This window comes from Oncorhynchus mykiss, chromosome 9 (genome assembly GCF_057628025.1).
Source record: "Oncorhynchus mykiss isolate SJ-2025 chromosome 9, ASM5762802v1, whole genome shotgun sequence".
In the NCBI taxonomy this organism is placed as follows: domain Eukaryota; kingdom Metazoa; phylum Chordata; class Actinopteri; order Salmoniformes; family Salmonidae; genus Oncorhynchus; species Oncorhynchus mykiss.
In genome coordinates, this window is record NC_143030.1 from 27,524,296 (window position 1) to 27,538,532 (window position 14,237).

Below are 14,237 nucleotides of genomic sequence, written 5' to 3' on the forward strand. Positions count from 1 at the left end.
ACCTCTCCCTCAACGTAACCAAGACTAAGGAGGAGATTGTGGACTACAGAAAAAGGAGGACCGAGCACACCCCCATTTTCATTGACGGGGCTGTAGTGGAGCAGATTGTGAGCTTCAAGTTCCTTGGTGTCCACATCACCAACAAACTAGAATTTTCCAAACAATCCAAGACCGTCGTGAAGAGGGCACGACAAAGCCTATTATCCCTCAGGAAACTAAAAAGATTTGGCATGTGTCCTCAGATCCTCAAAAGGTTCTACAGCTGCAACATCGAGAGTATTGGTTGCATCCCTGCCTGGGACGGAAACTGCTCGGCCTCCGACTGCAAGGCACCACAGAAGGTAGTGCGTATGGCCTAGTACATCACTGGGGCTAAGCTGCCTGCAATCCAGGACCTCCACAACATGCGGTGTCAGAGGAAGGCCCTAAAAATTGTCAAAGAACTCAGCCACCCTAGTCATAGACTGTTCTCTCTATTACCGCATGGCAAGCGGTACCAGAGTGTAGGATCAAAAGGCTTCTCGACAGCTGATACCCCCAAGCCATAAGTCTCTTGAACAGGTAATCAAATGGCTACCCAGACTATTTGCATTGTGTGTGTGAACCCCCCCTTCGCTACTGCCTTGTTATTGTTCACTGTCTTTTTACTGTTGCTTTTATTTCTTATCTATTGTTGACCTAATACCTATTTTTTGCTTAAAAATTACACTGTTGGTTATGGCCTGTGAGTAAGCATTTCACTGTAAGGTCTACACATGTTGTATTCGGCGGACGTGACAAATACACTTTGATTTGATTTTAATTCCAACACATGATCATGATATACAATTGAATGTAAAAGTCATAGCTCTGTAACGTTATAACTGAAATGAACCAAATAGAGAAGCATTTTATGATCATTCCCGTTGCCTACTAGTGGACTTGACTGCTTCCGGACATGGCTGCGAGGTGAAAAGTTGTGGCTACCTACAGTTGAAGTCTGAAGTTTACATACACTTAGGTTGGAGTCATTAAAACTCATTTTTCAACCACTCCATAAATGTCTTGTTAACAAACTACAGTTTTGGCAAGTCGGTTAGAACATCTACTTTGTGCATGACACAAGTCATTTTTCCAACAATTGTTTACAGACAGATTATTTCACTTATAATTCACTGTATCACAATTCCAGTGGGTCAGAAGTTTACATACACTAAGTTGACTGTGCCTTTAAACAGCTTGGAAAATTCCAGAAAATGATGTCATGACTTTAGAAGTTTCTGATAGGCTAATTGCCATCATTTGAGTCAATTGGAGATGTACTTGTGGATGTTTTCAAGGCCTACCTTCAAACTCAGTGCCTCTGCTTGACATCATGGGAAAATCAAAAGAAATCAGCCCCCAAAAATGGTAGACTTCCACAAGTCTGGTTCATCTCAAGACATCAGTTAAAGCTTGGTCTAAAATGGACAATGACCCCAAGCATACTTCCAAAGTTGTGGCACAATGGCTTAAGGACAACAATGTCAAGGTATTGGAGTGGCCATCACAAAACCTTGACCTGAATCCTATAGAAAATGTGTGGGCAGAACTGAAAACGCGTGTGCGAGCAAGGAGGCCTACAAACCTGACTCAGTTACACCAGCTCTGTCAGGAGGGATGGGGCAAAATTCATCCAACTTATTGTGGGAAGCTTGTGGAAGGCTACATGAAACGTTTGACTGAAGTTAAACAATTTAAAGGCAATGCTACCAAATAGTAAGTGAGTGTATGTAAACTTCTGACCCACCGGGAATGTGATGATAGAAGTCAAAGCTGAACTAAATCATTCTGTCTACTATTATTCTCACATTTCACATTCTTAAAATAAAGTGGTGATCCTAACTGACCTAAGACAGGGAATTTTTACAAGGACTATATGTCAGGAATTATGAAACTGAGTTTAAATGTGTTTGGCTAAGGTGTATGTAAACCTCCGACTTCAACTGTATATCTGTTGAATTTGATGATTTTTCAAGCAATTGCCTCAGAAACTAATTAGTGGACTTGCCGCCCAGGCTACGTCCACACAGCAATTTCCATACAACTAGGCATTGTCAAATCATAGATAGCTATACCTGTAGCTCAAGTCAACACTCAAGTTAGTAAAGTAGCAAAGAATGGGAGGTCAGACCTCTAGCTCCCCCTAACTTTAAATCGGTACATTTTTCTCTCAGCCTCATGGCAAAATATGTAAGTCACACTTTATTTTGATAGGCCAGCATGAGAGTAGCTATAAATCTGCACATTTTTCTCTTTGCACCATGGCAAATGTGTAGAATTTCAAGAAGTTAGCTATTTTCCCCCCTCAAAATCCTGTTTCCCAAAAATACAACAAAAATGAGGTAGTTGCCCCGGGGCATCAGATGTGGACACAAAGTGTAGGAACACAATGTCTCTGATTCTAGTTAAGTGCTGCCTATGTTAGACAGTACCCTGGGTTCAGTTTGACCTCGGTTTCCATGAGAACACTACATATTCTGAGGAATTTGACAGTAATTATTTCCTGAGTCACTCTCTACTCTCTGCTCCCCAGTAAGAGTTTTCTGAGAATTTCAAAACCATCTGCTACCATCCATATTGTTTCCCCCCCCCCCCTCATTGCTTAAGTGATCTAAAATGGACGGGAGGTCCAAAAGGTATGTTTGTCTGCCGGTGTGTCTCATCATTCAAATTCTCCCTTTCCTCTTTCATCACCAGTGGCCATTATCTCTCTTTATGCAAATCCAAATATACCCTACTTAGTCTCATCCTGCTGTGACACGCACAGCCAGTTCTGGATAATCTTTGTAAACCACTGTAAAACTCAAAAGTAGATTTTAAAGCGACCCAGAAATGTAGATGTTCACTGTTGCTTGGGATATTTGAATCTCATGATATACGGACAAAAGTGAAACACTTGAGCCAAAAATAATTTTACAGGTGGGGGACAAAGGCCAAAAGCAACACCAAGGTCGGCAGTTGGCATTGCTGTTATGATTCTGTTATGATTTTATTAAAATGTTTTTTATTTTTTATTTATTTTTTTATAGTAATTTTGCGTTGTTTGCTGTTTTCTTCTGTCTTTTCTCTTTAGTTCATTATCTTGGTTGTTGGTGCATTGGGGGGGGGGGGGTCTTGAGAAGGGAAAGGGAATAAATTGCATATTTTATTTTACTTCTTGGGGGGGGGGGCTGTGAGAGGGGTCTTGAATGGTTGAGGGATAGCTATTGGGTAACTGTGGGGGGGGGGGTCTTGGAGGGTTCGGGTTCGGGATATGTCAACGTGCCCTTGAGCAGGGCATTGACCCTGGATGCTTCTGTGTGTTGCTCTGAATGGGAGTCTGTTGGATGACTGGTATGATGTAGTTGTTGAGCGGCTTCACTGTAGGTATGCTGTATGTTTCGGATATTCAATAAAAAATACATTTTAAAAATTCCAGAGCTGACTAGGGAAAAATCTGTCGTTCTGCCCCTAAACATGGCAGTTAATCCACTGCTCCCCTGTAGGCTGTCGTGATTGGAAGGCTTTTAAACATGGGTGTGGCTATGATCCGTAAATTGAAAGAAGACTACTACCTGAAATCTACTTCACAAAATGTAAATAATCCATCCACATTTTGGCAGGTAGTGAAGGGTTTGGAGTGCAAAAAAGATACACAGCTTCCCAAACAATTATTGGTCGATCCACAGATTGTAACTGAGAGAACCTCCATTCTGAAAGCCTTGAATATGCGTTTTTTAGATGCAGGCAGTTTATTTGAAAAGGTCAAAGGTATAATTGAGCCCCCTATGAATTTACCTGACACCCCTGTGCACTCCTTCATCAGGTTCTCCTTTTCGTCCTCTGTTTCAGAAGTGTGTAAAGTCCTGAAAGAAATTGATTTTAAAAAATCCCCTGGCCCTGATGAACCTCCTACACCAGACATCATTGCTCCCCCTTAACATGTATTTTTAACCTCACGCTTGATATTAAGGAAATCCCCAAGTTATGGAAATCTGCTTTTATACTGCCTCTCCTGAAATGTGGAGATCCCTCGCTACTTGACAGCTATCGACCCATATCAAAATTGTCTGTACTGTCAAAGGTACTGGAGTCCTTAGTTAGTAGGCAGCTAAAGGACTACTTCCAAGAAAACAACATCTTAAATGGAATGCAAACAGGTTTTAGGTCTGGCCACAGCACTGTTTCAGCAACATTGAAGGTTTTAAATGACATCCACTGTGCTCTTGATAAGACGTTACATTGTGTGTCTGTTTTTATTGATTTGTCTAAGGCTTTTGATACCATGGAACATGCTGTGTTAGTGCAAAGGTTAAAATCGTACACAATGTGTAATGACGGATGGTTGAGTCCATAGAGGTGTGCTCAGGTGTTCCGCAAGGTTCTATTTTGGGCCCACTGTTGTTCATTTTGTATATCAACAACATTGGGGATCTTATTGAAACAGCGGATGTTCATTTTTATGCAGATGATACTGTTCTTTATTCAAGTGATAGTAGTTTATCTTTAGCTTTTGAAAATGCACAAAGAGCATTTAACATCATACAACAGAATCTGTATGATTTAAAGCTGATTCTAAATTCGGGTTAAAAAAATGCATGTTATTTTCAAATGCCAGGCATGTTACAAATCATGTCATTGCTACATTTGCTGGACATACTATAGAGCAAGTTAAAGTGTACAAATATTTGGGTGTGTGGGTTGATGATAAGCTCAGCTTCACTGTGCATGTAGAGAACTTGATAAGGAAGCTCAAGCTGAAAATAGGATTTTATTACCGGCATAAGGCTTGTTTTTCTTTTGAGGCCAGGAAGGAACTGGTACGATGTACATTACTGTCGGTTTTAGATTTTAGTGATGTTATACATATGCAGGCCTCAGCCACTACCCTGAGAGCACTTGATTCAGTGTATCATGCAGCCCTCAGGTTAATTTCAAATCAGAAACATCTAACTCATTATTGTGATCTCTACAGCGCTGTTGGCTGGTCGTCATTGACCTTGCGTAGGCTTAAACACTGGTATACACTGGTTTATAAGGCCATATTGGGTAAAATGCCATTTTATCTCTGTTCTTTTTTAGTCAGGTCAGTATATTAATATCAATTACGGTCCCATTCTGATTTGCTTCTAACAGTACCAAAAATTAGAACAGGACATGGTAGAAAAAGTTTTAGTTACTTAGCTCCGTGGTTCTGGAATTCTCTCCTGAACGTTTTAAAATGTGATGATCTAGTTTCGTTGGTGGAGTTTAAACACTTGATCGATGTATATTTCATAGAAGAGTGCCATTGTTTTTAGACCAGCTGTTTTTTAGTCAAGACGTTTGTGTTTTTAAATGTACAATGTTTTTGTTGTACTGTATGTGTGTTTCTAGTTTTGTTTAATGTTGTGTTAGTGTATGTAAGTTGTTTTGTCTGAAATGCTATTGGACCAGGTCTCTCTTGGAAAAGAGTTGTTATATCAATGAGAAAAAACCTGTATAGATAAAGGTAAAATAAAAAAAATGTAAATAAGAATTTGTTCTTAACTGGCTTGCCTAGTTAAATAAAGGTAAAGAAAAAAGTTGCTCTGGAAAAGAGTGTCTGCTAAATGACCTAAATGTAAGGCAATCTGGCACCAAATACAATGGTAGGGGAAACACTAAGTATTTAATGTTGGCTTGACTGTCGGTGGACCTTCCACAGGGCACCAGGCTGCAGCAGGGAATGTCAGTGCTGTTCCTGGGAAGTTGACGGGACCGGATCTAAAGCTGGAGTTAAACCTAAAGTTGGAGTGCAGGCAGTCTACCGGACCCTCCAGTACCAAACCCAACAACATGGTGCTGGTCCCGTCCAGAGTTCTCTGTGGGGTGAGGCACTAACATGTCAGGAGGCAACATCAAAGCATTCAGTGACATTACTTATTCAGCCAGTCGTACATAAAATGTACTGTAACAAGATGTATATAGATCCAAAATGCAGTCACTTTACTTTTACATATCAAATTGGTTTTGAGTTTTTGGTTGTTTAGGTTTTTTTATTTATTTTTTAAACATTTAATATAGCTGCTTTTGAGATGGTCAGCATGTCAACCAATGTACTTTTTCTATTGTTACAGTACGTTTATGTTTTGTGTTCTCCCTCCTGTAGACACCAGGCGAGGTGTTCATTCTTCTAAAAGATTCTGTGGCCAGTAAAGATGCTGAGGTTGAGTTCAGTAGGAGTAAACAGAGGGTGAGAGTGAAACCTGTCCACTGGAACAAACACACCCTCTGTGTGAACGCAGCAGGTATGTGAAAATTCACTTGCATTCTTGCTTATTGTAGAGAGTCATTCCACCTCCAAAAAGCACAAGAAATAGGATTCTCGACCCTCACCGTTTCAGATTGTTGGAAAATCGTTTCTATAATTAGAAACAGATAAGATGAACAGGATTCACATAATATTAAATAAATAGAGTACCTAACATCTAATTTGGAACATAATTCTTCCTAACAATGAGGAAGACATTAGGAATCCTTGAATATTATCAAAGGCCACCCATGGACCCCCCTCACCCCACTCCAACAACCAGTATAGAGTATCAGTTCTCTGTCTGACAAGTAGTGTGGAGCTGCTGCTTGGAGTATTTCTTCTTCATCCTTTGTAATATATTCCTTGTGACTCTGGTGATTGTTTTTCCCCCCTGTTTAGAGAAATTAGCCATTTGAAGTCGATTGCATTATTTACCATAAATGAGTGGGAAAGTACCACGTTTTTCCTACTAGATGCTGCTGTTCCTGCTAATGCCACCACACCCTTGTGTCCATTTCCTGGTTTCGTGTGTTTATTAAATGGATCACATTTTCTTTGCAAAAATGGGTAGAAAACCAATAGGTTTTGCTCATGATGAAAATAAATTGTGTGGTCATCCTCGTAATTCAATCTAGTCCTCCATGAAAGCAATTGAGTTTGTCCTTCTCTTTGTGTCCAGAAAACATCCCCTATGTGTGTGGTTTATTCCCTTCAAAAAAGGTATGGATTAGATAGACCATTGCTGGCGTACAAGCAAACCATTAGACTACAGCAGTCCTAATGGTTTCAATGTTATGTTCTCTAATGGTCTTTAATGGTAAAAGTCCCAAACACACACTGTATAGGGTTTTGCGAAGGTATTGGTTTGAATTTAATAGTACATTTCACCAATCACACTTCATGTAAAGATGTTTTTCTAAGAACTTTATTGAAAAACATGTGTCTGCCATGCAATGATTTATAATTCTATTATTTTATTAGGGTTGTCACAACATTTTAGTCACTGGCCCATTTCTCAATCAAAGTTTTGGACTTGTAGCTAATTTCTCTGAATGGGGGGAAAAACATCACCAGATTCACAGGAAATACATTACAAAGTATGAAGAAGCAATACTCCAAGCCGCAGCTCCATACTACTTGTCAGACATAAAGAACCGACGATACTGTATACTGGTTGTTGGGGTGGGATTGGTTTGGGTGATCCGTGGGTGGCTTTTGACAATTGTTTGGGATTCCTCATGTCTTACTCAATGGAAGGAAGAAGTTTGGTCCAAATCGGATGTTGGGTACTATTTATGTTGAATATTATCTGAATCTAAGAAATTAAATGGGCCAATTTGGGTGCAATCAATTAGCTTAATTACAAGGAGAGCAAATAAAATGTCAACAAAATAATGTCCCAGGAATGCTAATCTTATCTGTTTCCAGCAACAAATAATTTCAGAACAATCTGAGAGGGTAGATGTCATGAGTGCTGAAATTACATGTAATGACCCTAGAGTGACTTGATGACTTTGTCAAAGAGCACACAACAAAACACCATGGTTTCTAAAATGATAATGCCCAATGCTTATGAGACAAGTTTATAGAATTTGTTTTCCTGTTGCAGACTTACAAGCAGGAAGTGTGGGCGTAACACTGTATTGCAGTGGGGTGGCGATGGGAAAGGCCCATCTGCAGTACTACAGCAGCATGGAGGAGATGGCTCGCCTTCTGACCAGGGTGGCAGACCCTGTGGACTTCATGTGCCAGGTACAGTTGAAGTCGGAAGTTTACATACACCTTAGCCAAATACATTTAAACTCAGTTTTTCACAATTCCTGACATTTAATCCTCGTAGAAATTCCCTGTCTTAGGTCAGTTAGGATCACCACTTTATTTTAAGGATGTGAAATGTCAGAATAATAGTAGAGTGAAGGATTTATTTCAGTCTTTATTTCTTTCATCACATTCCCAGTGGGTCAGAAGTTTACATACACTCAATTAGTATTTGCCTTTAAATTGTTTAACTTGGGTCAAACGTTTCGGTAGTCTAACACAAGCTTCCCACAATAAGTTGGGTGAATTTTGGCCCATCCCTCCTGACAGAGCTGGTGTAACTGAGTCAGGTTTGTAGGGCTCCTTGCTTGCACACGCTTTTTCAGTTCTGCTCACAAATGTTCTATAGGATTGAAGTCAGGGCTTTGAGATGGCCACTCCAATACCTTGACATTGTTGTCCTTAAGCCATTGTGCCACAACTTAGGATGTATGCTTGGGGTCATTGTCCATTTGGAAGACCCATTTGGGACCAAGCTTTAACTTCCTGACTGATGTCTTGAGATGTTGCTTCAATATATCCACGTAATTTTCTTCCCTCATGATGCCATCTATTTTGTGAAGTGCACCACTCCCTCCTGTAGCAAAGCACCCTCAACAACATGATGCTGCCACCCTCGTGCTTCACGGTTGGGATGGTGTTCTTCGGCTTGCAAGCCTCCCCCTTTTCCCTCCAAACATAACGATGGTTATTATGGCCAAACAGTTCTAGTTTTGTTTCATCAGACCAGAGGACATTTCTCCAAAATGTACAATCTTTGTCCCCCTGTGCATTTGCAAGCTGTAGTCTGGCTTTTTTATGACGGTTTTGGAGCAGTGGCTTCTTCCTTGCTGAGCGGCCTTTCAGGTTATGTCGATATAGTACTTGTTTTACTGTGGATATCGATACTTTTGTACCTGTTTCCTCCAGCATCTTCACAAGGTCCTTTGCTGTTGTTCTGGGATTGATTTGCACTTTTCTCAACAAAGTACGTTCATCTCTAGGAGACAGAACGTGTCTCCTTCCTGAGCGGTATGACAGCTGCGTGCTCCCATTGTGTTTATACTTGCATACTACTGTTTGTACAGATGAATGTTGTACCTTCAGGCGTTTGGTAATTGCTCCCAAGGATAAACCAGACTTGTGGAGGTCTACAATTTTTTTCTGAGGACTTGATTTTCCCATGATGTCAAGCAAAGAGGCACTGAGTTTGAAGGTAGGCCTTGAAATACATCCACAGGTAAACCTCCAATTGACTCAAATGATGTCAATTAACCTATTAGAAGCTTCTAAAGACATTCCATCATTTTCTGGAATTTTCCAAGCTGTTTAAAGGCACAGTCAACTTAGTGTATGTAAACTTCTGACCCACTGGAATTGTGATTAAGTGAAATCTGTCTGTAAACAATTGTTGGAAAAATGACTTGTCATGCACAAAGTAGATGTCCTAACCGACTTGCCAAAACTATAGTTGGTTAACAAGGTATTTGTGGATTTGTTGAAAAAGTAGTTTTAATGACTCCAACCTAAGTGTATGTAAACTTTCGACTTCAACTGTACCTGTATCTGAATGTGTCAATGTCTGTCACCTTGATTACTCAAAATTATCTTGACCTGTGCACCTACGTTGTAAACTTTCATTCATGATTGGTAATGGGAAATTTAGGTATAATGTAGTAGCCTAAACCTATCGATGTTACATTGAGCTGGGCGAATGGAATATGAATGATAGTCATCCAATATGCCTTAAAAGAAATAAGGCCATGCTCATCATTTTTTTCAATCATTCTCCCTCATCTTAAACGGCACCGACCGCCACTGATTTTAAATCCCAGGCGTACACCAATTCAATGCTTTTAAATGTGTGGGGATGAATACAAGTAACTCAAATGTAAATGTACAGGAGAGCACACTATAGTACTCAAATTATATATCAATTTATGACTGAACCAACGTTTCATTGGAGGATTTGGAGAAAGGGTTTAGAGAGGAACATAAAGCATGCAAGGTAAACAACATGCATTCATTTAAAACCCATTTGAGAGACTAATTAATGGAATGAATCAGCATATTCCTGCTGACGTTGATGTTGTTTACTTCCTCTCTTTGAAAGCCAGCTGACTGCAACTCAGTTTAAAAAGCCAATTGATTATGCACATGAACACTTATGTTGATTAGACCTAATTTGCTGAAGTTTCACCCCTTTGAATCAGTCCTGTTCACGCTGCCAAAATTGGGTTTTCTTTTTTGAGAAAAAAATGAATGAATTAAAATGTATAAAAAATCATAGGATCAGGAAGGCATCAACATTAGACACTTCAAAACAGAAAACACTGAGTATACCAAGCATTAGGAACACATTCCTAATATTAATTCACATGTCTAGAACTTGACATAGCTGAAATGACTTGACTATGACAGTGTGCCAGCGTTACAAAATTCTGGAAACTTTCCCAAACTTCCTCAGGAATTTAGGTGGGAAGATTCCCAGAATCAAGAGGATTTAGCAGAAAAACCTTTTGGTGAAAGTGACCAGAATTCTGCAACCCTTTTCTCATGCATCCTATCCTGTGATCTCAGTCTCTTCAGGTGTCCTCGGTAGAGAAGCTGGACCAAAGGCTGTCCTCCATGCTGTTGGAAGCCATGCCCTCCACAGGCTTCCAGGGACTGCAGGGATATGACCCACCCGAAGGCGGTAAGTGTTCTGTTGTCTGTACCCCCTCGACAATCCAGTCAATTGAATGATCTGCTGACATTCATATTTTATGTTATATGATATTTAAATGTCAATATATGAGTAAATACGTCTATAATACATCTATGTATTCCCCAATTTGAATCTGACACGACCAAATGTTGTAGTTGAACTGTAGTTTGTAAGTAATCCTGAATCTGTGCAGTAACTTTGTGATAAATACTGTTGTATAGGCTGTTGACCAGGCTCTATCTGAACTACAGTCTGCCTTAAATGTATTACAGAAAAACTTAATTGACCTGCAATTAGTATTGAATGCCGGTAAAACGAAGTATATGTTCTCTAGAGCAGTGGTTCTCAAACTTTTATAGTCCCGTACCCCTTCAAACATTCAACCTGCAGCTGCGTACCCCCTCTAGCACCAGGGTCAGCGTACTCTCAAATGTTGTTTTTGTTGCCGTCAGTGTAAGCCTTCCACACACACACACTATACGATACATTTATTAAACATAAGAATGAGTGAGTTTTTGTCACAACCTGGCTTGTGGGAAGTGACAAAGACCTATTATAGGACCAGGGCACAAATAATAATAATCAATCATTTTGCTGTTTATTTAGCCATCTCACATATAAAACCTTATTTGTTCATCGAAAAATTGTGAATAACTCACCACAGGTTAATGAGAAGGGTGTGCGTGAAAGGATGCTCATAACTCTGCAATGTTGGGTTGTATTGGAGAGAGTCTCAGTCTTAAATCATTTTTCCACACACAGTCTGTGCCTGTATTTAGTTTTCATGCTAGTGATGGCCGAGAATCCACTCTCACATACTGTACATTACCGTTCAAAAGTTTGAGGTCACTTACAAATGTCCTTGTTTTTGAAAGAAAAGCACATTTTTTGTCCATTTAAAATAACATCAAATTGATCAGAAATACAGTGTAGACATTGTTAATGTTGTAAATGACTATTGTAGCTGGAAATGGCTGATTTTTTAATGGAATATCTAGATAGGCGTACAGAGGCTCGTTATCAACAACCATCACTCCTGTGTTCCAATGGCACGATGTCACAATCGTTTGTAGAAACGGACCATGGCGCAGCGGATGTTGAATTCCACATAATTTTGATGATAAAGTGGAACTTAACAAAGACAACAAAAACATTTTACAAAATTAACTAACAACAAACCATGACTACAGAGGTGCTACGTGCACTAACTCAAAACACAATATCCCACAAACACAGGAGGGAAAAACAGCTACTTAAATATGATCCCCAATTAGAGATAACGATTACCAGCTGCCTCTAATTGAGAATCATACAAATCACCAACATAGAAATAATAACCTAGAACCCCACATAGAAATAATAAACTAGAATACCCCCCCAGTCACGCCCTGACCTACTTCACCATAGAGAAACAATGGCTCTCTATGGTCAGGGCGTGACCTAATCCAAGTTTATCATTTAAAAGGCTAATTGATCATTAGAAAACCCTTTTGCAATTATTTAAAGCACAGCTGAAAACTGTTCTGATTAAAGAAGCAATAAAACTGGCATCAGCATTTGTGGGTTCGATTACAGGCTCAAAATGGCCAGAAACAAATAACTTTCTTCTGAAACTCATCAGTCTATTCTTGTTCTGAGAAATTAAGGCTATTCCATGCGAGAAATCTCGTACAAGGCTGTGTACTACTCCCTTCACAGAACAGTGCAAACTGGCTCTAACCAGAGTAGAAAGAGGAGTGGGAGGCCCCGGTGCACAACTGAGCAAGAACATCAGTGTTTAGTTTGAAAAAACAGACGCCTCACAAGTCCTCAACTGGCAGCTTCATTAAATAGTACCCGCAAAACACCAGTCTCAACGTCAACAGTGAAGAGGCGACTCCGGGATGCTGGCCTTCTAGGCAGAGAAAAAGCCATATCTCAGACTGGCTAATAAAAAGATTAAGATGGGCAAAAGAACACAGACACTGGACAGAGGAACTCTGCCTAGAAGGCCAGCATCCCGGAGTTGCCTCTTCACTGTTGATGTTGAGACTGGCGTTTTGCAGGTACTATTTAATGTATTTAATGTATATGAATGCAGCTGTCACTTCATTAATGCCGATAGATGCAGTTTATCGTAGTGCACTGAACTTTATTATGGGTGACAATTTTAGTACTCATCACTGCATTCTCTACCAGAAAGCTGGTTGGCCCTCTTTTGTAATAGGGCTTTGGTCTCTACTGAGTTAGAACAATCTTCAACATGTTCTTACATGTGATGTTCAGTTCTGGTGCCTCGATGGTAATTGAGGACCTTATTACTGATTAATGTGTTTTTATGACTGTGTTTTTCTTTCTGCTAGCATTTTGTATTTATTTTGATGTGTGTATTTTCTGTAATTTACGTAATTCAGGGCTCATCTGTAAAAGAGACATTGATCTCAGTATGACTCCCTGATAAAATAATGGTTAAATAAAACTGTAATATGCATACACATCTCAAACTAGAATATCTATCTGACTACATTTTAGGGTGGTTTCTGTCTGCACCTAACCCTAACCCACTTAAATATCTCCTACCATAACCAGAGACGCTCCCAGAGGACGTGCCGTCACTTCTCCACTTTGCAGCCCAGAACGGGTTTAAAGACGTCGCCGGTGTGTTGCTACAATGTCCTGGGTCGAAAAGAGCTTTGTGCACAACTAACCGCCAAGGTCAGACACCCGCTGAGATCGCCCAACATAATGGCCACGATGAGCTCCATGTAGTGCTGCAGCAGACCCTGGTAAGTACATGCCTCAGGTCTGAGTAGGAGTGCTGATCTAGGATCAGGTTCCCCGCCTGTCCGTGTAACCTTATCTGTTGCGCTCTAAAAGGCGAAACATACTCTGAGAAGCTTTGTGAATATTGGCTCAGCTTTCCTAAAAACACGCGGTTGGAACATGTTTGTACTGTGATGTGCTGTTATTGTCCTGCTCAGGCAGCCTAGTTCAACGGGTACCCTGCATTCCCATTACCAGGATTCATAACATTCTCATTCTCTCAAATTACAAAATTATTTAATGATGTATGATTTATTACTATATATTAGTACATCAGGGCACCAGTCCAGTATTGAAGAGAAAAAAAAAACTTGTGAAAAAATACATTATTGCTAAAATAACTCATCAGACTAAAATTAGTGTAGTAATAATTGATGAATCTGAAGGTATGAATTATTTTAAGAATCAATTGGAGTTCCTTGCCAGAACAACAAGACAACACAACTACTTGATTTAATTACAGTCAAGGTATTTACAAAACATAATGGGAATGATCATGTAAAGGTGGGAAGTGGAATGAAAGATGAGAAGACCTGAATATTAAGGATGTTATACTCCGTCTGTGAGAAAAGTCTGTTGCCTCCGTTGTTCAGGCCGCATGGAAAGAGCAAAAGGGAAGATGGCTGTCTCTTTTCTTGTTGCTCCTTTTTCTCTCCT

General features: G+C 39.9%; 1 protein-coding gene across 3 annotated transcripts in view; it reads left to right on the top strand.

Annotated features, from left to right (window-relative positions):
* The window catches only part of LOC110531780 (B cell scaffold protein with ankyrin repeats 1), a 32,720-nt gene that overhangs the window by 4,856 nt on the left and 13,627 nt on the right, over positions 1–14,237 (top strand). For all 3 annotated transcript variants that reach the window (XM_021615194.3, XM_090183869.1, XM_021615196.3), the window contains 5 exons: positions 5,687–5,850; positions 6,131–6,269; positions 7,884–8,026; positions 10,652–10,766; positions 13,347–13,543. In XM_021615194.3, coding sequence (XP_021470869.2) covers positions 5,687–5,850; positions 6,131–6,269; positions 7,884–8,026; positions 10,652–10,766; positions 13,347–13,543 — 758 coding nt within the window. The remainder of the gene's footprint in view (positions 1–5,686; positions 5,851–6,130; positions 6,270–7,883; positions 8,027–10,651; positions 10,767–13,346; positions 13,544–14,237) is intronic.